Below are 13,965 nucleotides of genomic sequence, written 5' to 3'. Positions count from 1 at the left end.
ATGCATGTTTTCCCCCCCACTGCCCACTGCCCCCAGAATCTTTTTTGGAGTCGCTAAACCCCACCTGAACCCGGCTGTCGGATCCAATTGGCAAGTTCCTACTGGCGCGGGTAAAGTGCTGGATAAATAGGCACATGGACGCTAGAGAGATGGGGCCGGTGCCGCTGGCCGTTGCGCACCTATGACACCTTGGACGCTTGTTTTTCGGCGCAAGTGACAGACGCTGAGACTCAACATTGTCGACTTTTTGGGGCCGGGACAAGGGGGCGAGGGGCTATGGGAATGGGGATTAGCAATGGCCAGCAGCTCCGGTGCCCCTCCAACGCCCCTCCACGCAAGACTCCCCCGGTCCGTTCCCGAGAGGAGTGTGATTGATGCCCCTCCAAAGGAGAAGACTCGAGACCTCACGAGACGCGCAGCAAAACGTGGGAGGAGGGGAGGGCCGAGAAGCTTTCCCGGGAGCTTCACCCAATCTGCGTATTTTTATTTTTTATATTTTTTAATGTTTAATTTTTTAATCTACGCACTTGGTTAACCCCCCCACTCCGCAGCTCCAGCAGCAGCTCCCCCCCTCCATGTCCTCTATGTCCTCCCTGTCCTCGTCGTCTTCCAATGGTGATAACTGGAGCTCATGCAACGCACGCAAAGTCTCGACCGCCCGACCGACCGCCGCTTGTGACAAGGCCGTGGCAGGGAACGGGGGCGGCGCATATGGAGACGGGTAATGAGGCGGGATAATCATGGAGGGACGTGGAGCGAGCTTCCCTTGCCTTGTCACCCATCTGGTCAGGCCGGTCCAGCCTAGTGTAGACGCGCCGCAATGAGGGGCAGAGGAGAGAGCTCTCCCACCGACCGACCGAGCGAGCGACATGGAACCTTGGTTTTTTTATTTTATTTTTATTTTTATTATTTTTTGGTCCCTTCCCTGGTTGCTCTGATTTCCATCCACCGGCGCTCGTCTTGCTCCTCCTACTCCTCCTCCTCCTCCTCCAAGACACCTCCGTCGCATTCCCCATTCTAATCGCGTCCACATTGCCTCCGCCTTCTCTCCTCTCTTCTCCATCCCACCCAATCCCCGTTCGGTCCACGCCGTGCTGCGGGCCAGGCCTGTCGCCGTAGCTATTTAACCCATTGCGCGCCGGTCCACGATACCAGCAGCTTCACCTCGCACCTCGCTCTTCTCTTGCTCCCCATCATCACCCTTTTATCTCTCCTCGTGTGATATTCCCCAACGATATACCCCCCCTCCAGTTCCTTCGAATTGTGAATTCTGTGACGAATAAGCTTCTTCCCCCAAAAAGCCATCTACCAACCGGATTCTTCTCCTCCTTCGGTGAAACGAACGGCCGACCGCACCCAACTCCTCCTTTCTCACCACCTCCCACAAACTCCCCCGCAAACCGCCCACAATGGCCGGCACCGAAGGCAAGAGCGTAAGTTTTCCCCCCTCTCGTCCGGCGAAGACGACGACGACGGGGACGATGCCGTTCCCTTGGACACTCACCAGACCCAAGACCAAGACCAAGACCAAGACCAATCGCTGACCTCGCCCCGCCCCGCCCGCAGAACCTCTCCTTCATCCTCAACAAGCCCCACGACGTCGAGTTCGCCGAGCGCCCCATCCCCAAGCTCTCCGACGCCCACGATGTCCTCGTAGCCGTCAACTACACAGGCATCTGCGGCTCCGACGTCCACTACTGGGAGCACGGCGCCATCGGCCACTTCGTCGTCAAGGACCCCATGGTCCTCGGCCACGAGTCGGCCGGCACCGTCGTCCAGGTCGGCGAGAGCGTCAAGACGCTCCAGGTCGGCGACCGCGTCGCCCTCGAGCCCGGCTACCCCTGCCGCCGCTGCGGCGAGTGCCTCGCCGGCCACTACAACCTCTGCCCGGACATGCGCTTCGCCGCCACCCCGCCCTACGACGGCACCCTCGCCGGCTTCTGGGTCGCCCCCGCCGACTTCTGCTACAAGCTGCCCGACGCCGTCTCCCTGCAGGAGGGCGCCCTCATCGAGCCCCTCGCCGTCGCCGTCCACATCACCAAGCAGGCCCGCATCACCCCGGGCTCCTCCGTCGTCGTCATGGGCGCCGGCCCCGTCGGCCTGCTCTGCGCCGCCGTCGCCCGCGCCTTCGGCGCCACAAAGGTCGTCAGCGTCGACATTGTCCAGGCCAAGCTCGACTTCGCCCGCGAGCTCGCCTCCACCCACACCTACCTCTCCCAGCGCATCTCGCCCGAGGACAACGCCAAGGCCCTCATCGAGCAGTGCGGCCTCGGCTCCGGCGCCGACGCCGTCATCGACGCCAGCGGCGCCGAGCCCTCCATCCAGACCAGCCTGCACGTCGTCCGCATGGGCGGCACCTACGTCCAGGGCGGCATGGGCAAGGCCGACATCACCTTCCCCATCATGGCCCTGTGCCTCAAGGAGGTCACGGCCCGCGGCAGCTTCCGCTACGGCCCCGGCGACTACAAGCTCGCCATCGACCTCGTCGCCAACGGCAGCGTCAACGTCAAGAAGCTCATCACCGGCGTCGTCGGCTTCAAGCAGGCCGAGGAGGCCTTCAAGAAGGTCAAGGAGGGCCAGGTCATCAAGATCCTCATCGCCGGCCCCAACGAGAAGGAGGTCGAGGGCGGCTTCAGCACCGAGGTCGACCCCGCCAAGGCCGCCGAGGGCGGCAACCAGGGCGGATGCTGCTAAGCATTTCGGGACACGAGACAAGAGAGAAGAAGGAACGAAGAGAAAAGAATTGGTAAAAAACCACAAGAAGAAGAAAGGGGGCGAAGTAGAATAAAGGAATCGCTGGCGGACTGACTGGCTGGCTGCGCGATGAGCGGAGCGGGCGGCGGCGGGTGGTGTCGAAAAGTGGGCGTCTGGGCGGGTTTTGCGATGTATTTCACGGCGCATGCAGCATATATGTACGGGTTTTTCATTGATGACACGGAAGTCGAGAGGGGCATGTATGTATTGGGTTTACGATCAAATGACGATGCATAGAATCATTCCAAACATTGTTGTTGTATAATGAATGCCTTTGATTCCTTGTAAAAAGGGAACATCTCGTACATGTGCACCTATCTTTACGTGTGCATCTTTACATGTACATCTTTACCTTTACGTGCTGCTTCGACTCTAGCCTCGGGAAGCGTCAGGCCGGCCGAGTGGTTTATCGCATCCATCTCAACGCCGGGCCAGGGCAATCTTCCTTCAGGCTACACCACACATGCATGGTTTCTTTCGTTCCTGGCTCCCAAGCCCGCCACGCCATGCTCGACAGTTGGGCCATCATACGACAGCCTTCGCCCGGCACCAGTTAGCGTCGGTTGATGAAACGCACAAGGCAATGATTGTCGGCTGGCAGACGGAACCCATGCAAAGACCCGAGGCTGCCCGGTGTCTGCCTATCGTCCGGGGCCTCGCCCGCGGGTTAGCCATGTACCGGCAGCGCCCAGCGGCGCCGCACCAAGTTCGCAGGTCGTCTCTACCACGAGGTGGATGAGAGCCAGCCTGTTTTCCGCATGGCGAGCTAGTGCCGTCCCACCCCCCCCTGCCCTGCGCGCCAGATACGGGCCCTGCTAGGCGATTTAAAGGTTGGGAAAAATAAATAGAGGCACGCAGGCTACTCAATAACAAGCTGGCTCTCGCGCTCAGCTGAGGGCGCCACAGGCGCGCTAGCGATCTCGAGCGTCAGTCCCAGCTCCCGAACCGGCCTAGCCCGGACGCCCCGGGACCCGCATTCACAGCCCGTTCCGCCTTGTGTCTCCCGTCTGCGCGGAATCTTAATCTCCTACCTTGTCCGGGTCGGGCAGCCATCGCTCGAATCTCAGACAACGCAGACATGGGGGAGGGGGGGAACAGGGCAGCATTCTCCAGTCGCAGCAAACCATTCGATGCCGCGGGTCTTACCGCCCACCGTCATCGTCGTCCCACGGGGGGTTTGTTCGTCGAGTCACCTCCCCCATATCGAGGCACGTTCACGAACCCGCCGGGCACGCCCTGCACAATACACGGCACCTGTTAGGACGGACCATGTCAACCTTGCAGGTTAGCTGAACCGCTTCACCCACCGCCCACCACCACCCTCTACCGCACCAACCACCCCTGCTCGAGTCGCTTTGCGGCTGATATCCAGCTAACACCACCGGTCCACAGTTGGGCTTTCTTTCATCGCTCTTCCTAGCCGGCCAATGCAGACCACGCCCTTCGACAGTCGGCCGACCCAAGAGCCTCAGACACCCTGGGATGCCTCGACTAGCCCGGGGAGGGAAAAAAAGCCATTCAAGGGGCTGGGCGCACAGAAACAAGAGGAACCCTGCGTCACGATAGACGCCACCAGCTACCTCCCCCCGCTAGGGGTCCCGAAAAAAAATAGAAGAGCGTGCTAGGAAATAGCGGCCGGGCTCTGGCAGCAGCGAGAGGGGCGCCCTGGTTGGCTGGGGAGGAGGGCGTGTAGGCGAACGTGATGGTTCGCGCTCTAGCTTGACTCGTCGTGGTCCTTCCTGAACACACTCGCATTCTCCTGGAGAGAAGAGGAGGAGGTGGTCTCAGCCCCCCCCCATAAGTACTCTTCGTGCCCTCGCCCAAGCCTTTGCCATGACTCCCTTTGAATCTCTTCCTCCCAGCTCCCCACGATCTCCGTGATACACCCCCCGCTTGTTTCCCTTGTCTCGTCTCGCCTCGCCTTGGGACAGACGATTTTCGACGACAGCACAACGACCGACTTGGCACCCGCTCCGCGAGACATCATGGATCACACGCAGCAGCAACAGCAGCAGTACCAGCCTCAGCTGCAAACGCAGCCGCTGGCTGCCTCGCCGCAGCAGTACACGAAGCCCGCCTCCACCGGCCCCGAGCCCCCCATCATCACGACGCCGAAGTGGATGATCGCCATCCGCGGCGTCCAGTTCTTCCTCGCCATCGTCATCCTCGGCCTCTCGGGCGCCATCATCCACTGGGTGTACATGGACGAGCTCGGCCTCTCCCTTGCCATCGTACGTGCTTCCCCCCTTCATGCCCCCCCACACCCAAGTTTTCAAAGAAGCCCACATCGACTAACACGAGCCCCCCCCAAAACCGCAGTCCCTCTTCTCCTGGATCATCATCCTCTACAGCCTCCTCTCGGAGAAGCTCGCCGGCCTGCGCAAGCTCTACCACATCTACGCCGTGCTCGCGCTGGACCTCTTCCTCGTGATCCTCTGGCTCGCGACCATGGGCGCCACGGCCGCCCGCCGCGCCACCTTCACCGTGCCCGTCAACGCCTCGTGCTCGTCCGACGGCTCCACCGTCAACTCGGGCCACTGCACCATCAGCAAGCGCTACATCGTCATGGGCTACGGCGCCCTCGCCGAGTTCGCCGCCATCGCCGGCCTGTCCGCCCTGCAGTTCGTCTTCTTCCTCGTCACCTTCGTCTGGACCCTCGTCCAGTTCCTCCACTGGCGCAAGGCCACCGCCCCGAGCGCCGCCGCCGCCGCCAGCCAGGGCGAGATCCAGCTCGAGTCCAAGCAGCCGTTCCTCGCCCAGCAGACGGCCTACCCGCCCCAGCAGCAGCCATACTACCCGCCCCAGACCCAGGCCGTTCCTCAGCAGTACCAGCAGCCCCAGCAGCAGCAACAACAGCCGCCCCAGCAGTACCAGGAGATGTCAGCCCCGCAGCAGCAGCAGCAGCACACGGGCCAGAGCTACGCCCCGCAGCAGCAGCAGCCCGAGTACCAGCAGTACCCGGCCCAGCCCTACACCCCGTCCCCCGTGAACGGGTCCGTGTCGCCGGCGAACTCGCCGCCGCCGCCCCAGGGGCAGGGGTACCCGTACCCGCCGCAGGAGCTCCGGTGAGAGAGGAGAGGGGGTCCAGGGGGACGGGATCGGGGTTTGAGACGAATGGGCTATAATTTGTAATGAGATACAATACCGGCTTAATCTTGTTAAACAGTTACAGTGGGGGAGTTTTTTTTTTGCTGGCGGTTTTCGCGTCAGGGCGGGTTGGAAGGGGGCGAGGCGAGAGAGACAGAAATGTTTGGGTAACGGCGGCGCTTGGGCTGTCGTCCATCTGCTTGATATTGAATGATACCTACGTCCTTTTTTTTCCATCAGTTTTATGTGGACTTTTCATGTGAACCGAAACTAGCACGAACGAAAAACTTAAGCTCGGTGTAAAATTTCGCCAAGTATCATGTGCGAGTGAATTGAGAGATTGAACCAGAAGGAAGAGGAATAACAAATGCGGAGGGAAAGAGGAAAAGAAATGAGAACCGGCCGTAGCTAAAATGTCACGGGCTTTTCCCGCCCGGCCGCCGTCGGCCCCGCCCTCCACCTCTTCCGCCACTATCGGCACAGTCCCGCGCGGCATGCGGCAACAAGCCGAGGGCCCAGGCTTCAAGACGACGCCGTGGGCCAAAGCTCCCACTGTCCATGTCGCCTGTCTCCCATCGTCTCACATCAGCTCTCGCAGCCCTACCCCTTGTTCCCCCCATTCACTCACTTATACTATTGAGGCAAACCGTTTTGTCACGTCGCCCCGGCCAGACGACAACATCTCCGAGTTGGAGTCGGTGTCGGCGGCTGGGTCAAATGGGCGACGCGTAGGGAGGCATGTCACTCAAAGCCCTGAAAATAACAGGAGTACCAGCAACCTCGGGTCTAATTCGTAGGACGAATCCGCGCATAATACGAATCATACAAGCATGAGCCATCGGCCGTTTGGTAGGCTGACATTGACACGCATTAACTGGCCGTTAAAACACTTTTGTATTCAATGACACGGAACCTGTATCCTCGCCATCATATTCTTCGTCTTACATTAATAAAGTCCCCCGCCCCCCGCACGCACGCCACCTCAGTTGAGCATGCCCAGATACCTCGTCTCAATCTTGGACTCCTTGCTCGCGCCCCTGACCCCAATCTTGACGACCTCCCCGGGGACGATGTCGACCAGGTTGTCGCTGAAGACCACGGCGTCGTCCTCGGCCTCCAGGGCGACGCCCTTGACGGGCACCTCGGCGCTGACCTCCACCACGGCGCCGCCGTCGGCCAGCGTCGCCCTGAGGGCCTTGGGCTTCTGCAGGTGCAGGTACTTGAGCGGCTCGGGCCAGTTGACGTAGCGCGCGACCTGCTCGCCGCCCGCCACCAGGTACGCCGCCACGACGGTCCGGCCCTCGTCGCCCTTGCGCCGCACGGGCACGGCGAAGGCGGCCATCTCGGTGGACCGGTTCTCGGGCAGGACGAAGCCGCGCTCGACCGTCTCGGCGTACGTCTCCTCGCCCGTCTCGACGTCCCACGCCCGCACGACGAGGTCGACCGTCAGGTCCTCGAGCCGCAGGTTGGAGCCCCAGATCTCGATGCGCGTCTCCGTGTCGATGTCGACGCGCGTGTACTTGTCCCGCGGGTGCTTGTGCTCCGTGCGGGTGATGCCGATGGACAGCGGCGCCATCTCGCGCTTGACGGTGTAGTAGGCGTGCTTGGGCCGCAGGTAATAGTCGCAGATGGCCCACGACGTCACGGGCCAGCAGTCGTTGATCTGCCAGACGAGCGCGCCGCCGCAGTACTCGCGGCCGGGGCCCTTCCACTGGCGCTTCCACAGGCGGTACGCCGACGCGAGGCACTCGGCCTGCATGAGCTGCGTGCAGTAGACAAAGTGCTCGAGCGGGTCCGGGGCGTAGCGGAAGTTCTCGACGAGGTACAGCGCGATGCGGCGCTCGTGGCCGTCGGCCTTGTTGTGGAAGTCGACGGTCGACGACTGCGGGTAGCGGTCCGGGTCGTCCTTGCCCAGCGGCAGGTAGGCGTCGATGGTCTTGACCGAGGGGAAGGCCTCCATGCCGAACTCGGACACGAAGCGGCCGACGAGCTTGTCAAAGTTCTGGTACTTCTCCTGGCTGCCGTGCCAGACGTTCCACTGGTGCAGGTCGCCCACCGTCGGGTCCCGCGTGTCCTGGCCGCTCCACGGGCTGCCGAAGTGGTAGAAGGTGTCGGGGATCAGGTCCCGGCACGCGTCGGCGAGCACCTTCTCGTAGATGTAGCGCGCGGGGAAGTCGGTCTTGAGCCAGCTCTCGGCGTCCTTGTTGGCGAGGTCGTACGTCAGGTTCTCGCTCTCGGCGTACTGGTAGTCCTCGTTGTTGCCGGCCCAGATGACGATGGACGGGTGGTGGCGCAGCGCCCTGACGTTCTCCCGGGCCTCCCTGTCGATGGACTTGAGCAGCTCCGGCCACGCCGGGTAGTTGCCGCAGCCGAACATGAAGTCCTGCCACACGAGGACGCCGAGCTCGTCGCAGGCGTCGTAGAAGGCCTGCTCCTCGTAGATGCCGCCGCCCCACACGCGCACCATGAACTGGTTGCCGTCGGCCAGCAGGCGGATCCAGTCGTAGTACCGCTCCTTGCTGATGCGCGGGATGAAGTTGTCGGCGGGGATCCAGTCGCTGCCGCCGCAGAAGATGGGGACGTTGTTGACCTGGAAGAAGAAGGACGTCCCGGGCTGCTCCTTGAGGGGCCGCTGCACCAGCTCGACCTTGCGGATGCCGATCTTCTTGGAGACGCTGTCGACCTCGTCGTCGCCGCCCAGGAGCGTGGCGGTGACGGTGTACAGGGGCTGCTTGCCGTAGCGGACGGGGTACCACAGCGCGGGGTCCTGGATCTGGAAGGTTGCCGCGACGTCGGCGTCGGCCTTGGCGGCGACCGTCTCGGAGGCGAGCGACTTGCCGTCCAGCGAGACGTCGAAGCGGACCTTGGAGGCCTCGCCCTCGGTCGTGGCGTGCGCGACGACCTTGGCGCTCTTCAGGGAGTCGTCGACGGTGGTCTCGAAGTAGAGGTCCGAGAGGCGGGACTCGTAGATCTCGAGGTTGATGGGCCTCCAGGGGCCGCAGGTCAGCAGGGTCGGGCCCCAGTCCCATCCCTGAGGTTGTCAGTCAAAGTGCTTATTTGCTTGCTCGGCGTCTGGAGGAGCTTAGCTTACCCAGTGGTATTGGGCTTTCCGGACAGCCAGTCTCGAATTGTCGCCGTTCCAGCACCCCCACTTGTGGTCGGGGTACTCCTCGACCAGCTTCCAACCGCGCAGGTAGGCGCTGTCAAAGGTGATCTCGAGCTCGTTGTCGCCGTCCTTCTTGAGCACGGATGTGACGTCGACACGCTCCGGGGTGAACATGTTGTCCGTCTCGAGGATGGTCTTGCCATTGAGCACGACGGTGGCAAAGGTGTCGAGGCCTTCAAAGGCCAGCACCGCCTTGGCGCCTTCGGGGACGGCCTCGGAGGCGAAGGTGGTCCGGTACAGCCATTGCGCCTCGCCGATCCACTGGACGTCGAGCTCGTTCTTGCCGATGAAGGGGTCGGGGATCACCCCGTGGTGGATGAGGTCGAGGTGGACGTTTGTCGGGAACTGGCTGACGTCGAGGAGCTTGCTGTCCTCCTTATCGGCCTGCTTGAACTGCCAGTTCTTGTCGATGGGGATGACGGTTCGGGAAGCCATGGCGTGGGGCTGGCGACGATGGCTGGGATGAGTGTTAGCAGCGTCGGAGCTGCGGGCCACGGCTGGATGGACGCGCATTGCGGGCGGGAAGCAATTGGGGGGGTGTCGCGAGGCGTCAATTGGAACGCTGTGCAGTGACAGGAACTCACCAGAGATGAACGAGAGCGGCGTCGGTTCAAATGCACGCACGGCGTGGACGACGAAGTCGGACGGACAGGGTGGGCACCGAACGCTGGCGCCCCGCGGAGGATGGCGGGGTAGATGATACGGTAACGCGACGGGGATATGGAGGGGCCGAGGGGCAATTGCTCGGCGATATGAACAAGGCAGCGGGATCTGGCTACTCAATTGGCACGTTCACAGCGTCCTGAGGGTATATGTAATGAAGACGGTGGAGATGTTGAAGCCCGGAATGTAAGCTGAGGTGAAGAGTATCTCAGACACGCAAGAAACGGACCGTCTGTTGAGTGTGGAAAGTCGGGTGGATGTGGCCGTCTTCATATACTCGTCTCGCTCACTCGTTCACTCACGCGCCAGGCATAGGAACTTTTTTCTCTCTCTCGCTCTCTCTCCACTTCACCTCACCTCACCTCATCTCATGCACTTGCTCAGCTGCTGTGCCTCGACTCACCTTGGAAGACCGGGGCCCCAGGGATGCGGGATCAACATGGCGTCCAGGGATCAGGAGGAGGAGGAGCGGTTCCTCAGTCTGAACGACGGGACGACACCCGCCGAGATGCATCTCCATTCTCTCGACGGCCGATCCATGATCCAGGGCCCCCTTCTCCCCTCCGCCATGGGCACGCTGCACTCTCCCCCACACCATCCCCTCCCTGGACTAATAAGCCCGCCGCGCGGAGAATGAGGGACGCCTCTTTTCTCCAACAGGCACAGGGCCATGGTTGAGGACAGCGTGCGTGTTGTGTGCGAATGTGTGTGCCCAGTGTGTTACATCCCTTCAAGGGTAAATTCGGCGTGCCGGTAGGCTGCATTCGGAGGATGCCACGCACATGGCTACGGGACCAAGGGCCCGGCGGTGATCCCTGAGCCCCTCTGGCCCCCTCGATATGGCTAGAATTTGCACAAGAGCTCCCAGACCCGTGAGGGCCTGTCTGTCAGTTGGAGCGCTTCTGGACAACTTGACAGCTTCACGGCCCTGGGCAAGCCCGTATCCATCACGCCGGTAGCGTCCCAACCTTTTCCAAATGGCAATTCGGCATCTCATCCCATTCGAAGAGAACCCCCCCTCTCCTCATCCTCTTCTCCTCTCTAAGACCCAAAGTCTGGCCATCGGTGATATAAATCACCACCGTGGAAGTGGGGGAGCTCTCAAATTACCCCAAAATGCCCCCAAAAATGGCCATGGACCCCTGCTCGCTTTTGTGGGGTCCTGCCGCGGAGGGAAACCTTCCGTTTGCCTAATCGGGACTGGCCCTGAAATGGTGCTGCTGCTGCTGCATCGTTCCCCTACATGAAAACCTCCCGAGAGTATAGCCTCATGACGACCAAGAGGCAGAAACCGGATCCGCAATTCCAAGTATGTCCCCCGGGCCCATTGACCGCGACTTGCTGAACAATCCAAATCACGGCTCGCACCCCGTGGGAACACTCATCCCCCTCCCCCCGCCTCTGCAGTCCGCCGCTTCGAGTCTTCACATGTTGGGTTTTTCCCATCATCACGTCTGTATGCTACCGCAGCATCCTCCAGTAGGACGGATGCATTCCCGCCGAGAACTACGCGGCCGGTAGACGTGACATTGCCTGTCGTCCATCGTCCTGGAGGCCGAACCCCCCGTCCCCGAAACTCAAACGTAACATGGTCACTTGTCTGCATCAGATGGTTCACACGAGCAGTACAGGTACGTTGCTCCTCAAGAGGGAAAAACAACACGCCCGATCAAGTCCCGGGTGCTCGCCCGGTCCAACCATCTCCGGGTGCGCATCTGCGAAGATTGTAAGGTGTCATTAATGTATGTAGACGAAAACATATGTATGTGGTGTACGACCGGCCCCGGCCTGGGAACGCGGTATCTATCCCGTAACGCCAGCTCCCAACTTCACCCTGTGAAGTGAACGTGGCTCCTCCGTCATCAGGTGAATCAGATCCCAGCAATATCTCGGAACCCGTGTCTCGGCTCAACGGGCAAATCCGCCCCTGAGAAACTCCGCGCAAAACTCCAGTCCGAAAAAAAAAAAAGGAAGACCGTCGCACATCTGGGGTTGGTATACGCCCCCCCCCCCCCCCCCCCCCCCCTCCTCCTTCTCCAAGTCCATCTCGGGGGGTGCGAGCCTCGCCTCTTTGCTCCTTCTCTTCATCCCGTCGCGTTGGCCGGCGTTAACAGCAGTTGCCGCCCCTGCGTCGGTTCGACAGAGTGAACACCTCTTCCCAATCCCGCAAACCCCAGTTTGCGCCGCTGCGTGCGTTCCGTTTCCCCTTTCGTCTGCGTAGACCGCCCGCCTCGTCGAGCGTCGCCCCCGTCATGGAGCTCTTGATGCTCGCCCCGTCGCTGGCGGTGGCATTCCACCCTCCTCCGTACCCGTCGCCGTACTGGATGCCGCTCATCGGATCGTCCGGGTCAATGTCGCCCAGCTCGATCTTGGTGAGGATCATCCTCGCGAGCCTCGCAAAGATCTCGTCCACGTTCTCGCCGCTGAACGCGCTCGCCTCCATCACCACGGGTATCCCAACCGTGCCCGCCCACCTGTTTGCGTCCGAGTTGCTGACCTCGCGCCCCTCGGGTGCCTCCGAGGCCTTCTGCTGCGTGCCGAGCGATGGCAGGCTCGTACCGGCCGAGCCAACCGAGCCGCTTGTGAAGTAGGACATGGAGCCGACGCTGCTCGGTGTCGGAGGGGGCAGACTCGTGTCGATGAGGGCGTCGGAGGCGAGGTCGAGCTTGTTCCCCACCAGGAGGCAGGACAGGTTCGGCGATGCTAATGCGCGGGCGTCGTTGAGGAACGGCTGCAGTCCGCGAAAGCTGCTGTGATTTGTGACGTCGTAGACCAGGATAGCGCCGGCGGCGCCACGGTAGTATGATCGCGAGACGGAGCGGAATCGTTCGGTGCCAGCCGTGTCCCAGAGCTGTCGATCCCCCACCCATGGTTAGCATCCCTCGTCATGCGTGCGTGCGTGTGTGCGTGCGTGCAAAAAAGTTAGAAAGCCGTTGCGGGCGCCGTACCTGTAGCTTTATGCGTTTCCGCCGGTTTCCGGTGCCGACCTTGATGATTTTGCTCGCAAACTCGACGCCGATGGTCTGCGACGACAGCACCCTCCATTCACTCTTGACGAAGCGGTGAAGCAGACAGGATCTATTTACCGCGGGGCGAGCGCGCGCAAAGTCAGCCCGCCGTTTTCCCTCTCCCGCATGCACGGAAATGCGCGCTGGTCGCGTGCTCCATCCAGGGGTCTCGATGCAACTTACTTGCCCGTCCCGCTCGGTCCCAGCAGGATAATCTTGGCCAGGTAGTCGTACATGCTCCCCAGCTCCTGCGCACTCGGTCAGCAAATCTGTCGGGTGTCCCGCATCTGCTCGATATGCGGCCGTGTTCTGACCTGTTCGCCGGCGGTGCCGTTGCTCTCCTCGCTGGCGGCGCTGGAGCGTCGCGGTCTCGTCATCGTGGCGGTGCGGAATGTTTACTGCGTTGTGGTGGTCGGAAAAGTCGGGCGACGGCGCAGCAGCAGTGGCAGTAGCAGTGGCAGCGATAAGGGACGGCAAAGGCGGAGGGCTCTCGGTTCCCGTGCAGTATGTAATCAGAGGACGCTTAAAAGATAAACAAATAAAGTCCAGGTTGCGGCGGGGAGGCCTCGGGTAGCTGGCGGCGACGTTGAGGTCGCAGCGAGCAAAGGCGTATTTACGTTTCGAGTTGGGGAGTAAAAAAAAAAAAAAAGAAGAAACAGAGTGCGATGATGTGATGTGATGCGCGGCGCTTCGCTGATGCGTGGTCGAGTCGAGCTGTGGTGGTCGTCTTGGGGTCCGACAGCACAATGACGGCAGACAGACGAGACAGACAACTGGAACTGCACACTGGGGACCGGGACTGGGCCGGTGACATGGGATGGGCCTCTGCTGCACCATCAGTATCATGGCATGGCATGGATGGGCCAGTCCAGGGAAAATGCGAGCTCGATACGCGGGAGGCTCGAGCGTCCGGCCCCAGCCCATCACCATCGCCCAAAGTGTGGCTGTTGCTGGCCAGGCCGGTACGTACCCCTCACATCATGTGCACAACCCGGTGGGCGGTGAAGGAAAAGGCACGTATTCGTACTCTCCCCCTCCCCCCCCCCCACCAATGAGTGGCTTGACCCCCTCCAGATAACAACAAGAAGGTGGGAGACAGAGGCAAGGAGGCCCCTGCTTTTCTTCACCTTGACGGGCACCCGCCACACCGAGCCACCGGTGCCGAGGTTTGACTTCACCGGACTACCGAGCGTCAGTGGAGCACCCGCTTGTAAGCTCGCCCTCATCACTGACGGACATCTCATCTCGACATTGCGCATTTGACGGAGGGATTTCAACTATTCACGG

General features: G+C 61.4%; 4 protein-coding genes across 4 annotated transcripts; 2 read left to right on the top strand and 2 right to left on the bottom strand.

Moving 5' to 3' along the window:
* Positions 1-1,409: 1,409 nt before the first annotated feature.
* EsH8_VII_001068 (NAD(P)-dependent alcohol dehydrogenase) lies at positions 1,410-2,694 on the top strand (the record flags this gene model as incomplete). Its single annotated transcript, XM_083271201.1, has 2 exons — positions 1,410-1,433; positions 1,567-2,694. 2 exons carry the CDS (start codon positions 1,410-1,412, stop codon positions 2,692-2,694), a joined length of 1,152 nt encoding a protein of 383 aa, XP_083128758.1.
* Positions 2,695-4,739: 2,045 nt separating this feature from the next.
* On the top strand, positions 4,740-5,823 carry EsH8_VII_001067 (MARVEL domain-containing protein; the record flags this gene model as incomplete). The annotated part of the gene is made up of 2 exons (XM_083271200.1): positions 4,740-4,985; positions 5,074-5,823. 2 exons carry the CDS (start codon positions 4,740-4,742, stop codon positions 5,821-5,823), a joined length of 996 nt encoding a protein of 331 aa, XP_083128757.1.
* A 1,000-nt stretch (positions 5,824-6,823) lies between these two features.
* Positions 6,824-9,442, bottom strand: EsH8_VII_001066 (glycoside hydrolase superfamily; the record flags this gene model as incomplete). Its single annotated transcript, XM_083271199.1, has 2 exons — positions 6,824-8,872; positions 8,933-9,442. The coding sequence occupies 2 exons, from the start codon at positions 9,440-9,442 to the stop codon at positions 6,824-6,826; spliced, it is 2,559 nt and encodes an 852-aa protein (XP_083128756.1).
* A 2,335-nt stretch (positions 9,443-11,777) lies between these two features.
* EsH8_VII_001065 (P-loop containing nucleoside triphosphate hydrolase protein) lies at positions 11,778-13,055 on the bottom strand (the record flags this gene model as incomplete). Its single annotated transcript, XM_083271198.1, has 4 exons — positions 11,778-12,521; positions 12,619-12,748; positions 12,862-12,926; positions 12,993-13,055. The coding sequence occupies 4 exons, from the start codon at positions 13,053-13,055 to the stop codon at positions 11,778-11,780; spliced, it is 1,002 nt and encodes a 333-aa protein (XP_083128755.1).
* Between the last annotated feature and the right edge of the window lie 910 nt (positions 13,056-13,965).

The sequence above is a fragment of the Colletotrichum jinshuiense genome, chromosome 7 (assembly GCF_051148585.1).
Source record: "Colletotrichum jinshuiense chromosome 7, complete sequence".
Classification (NCBI taxonomy): domain Eukaryota; kingdom Fungi; phylum Ascomycota; class Sordariomycetes; order Glomerellales; family Glomerellaceae; genus Colletotrichum; species Colletotrichum jinshuiense.
This window is presented reverse-complemented; position numbering and strand designations above follow the sequence as displayed.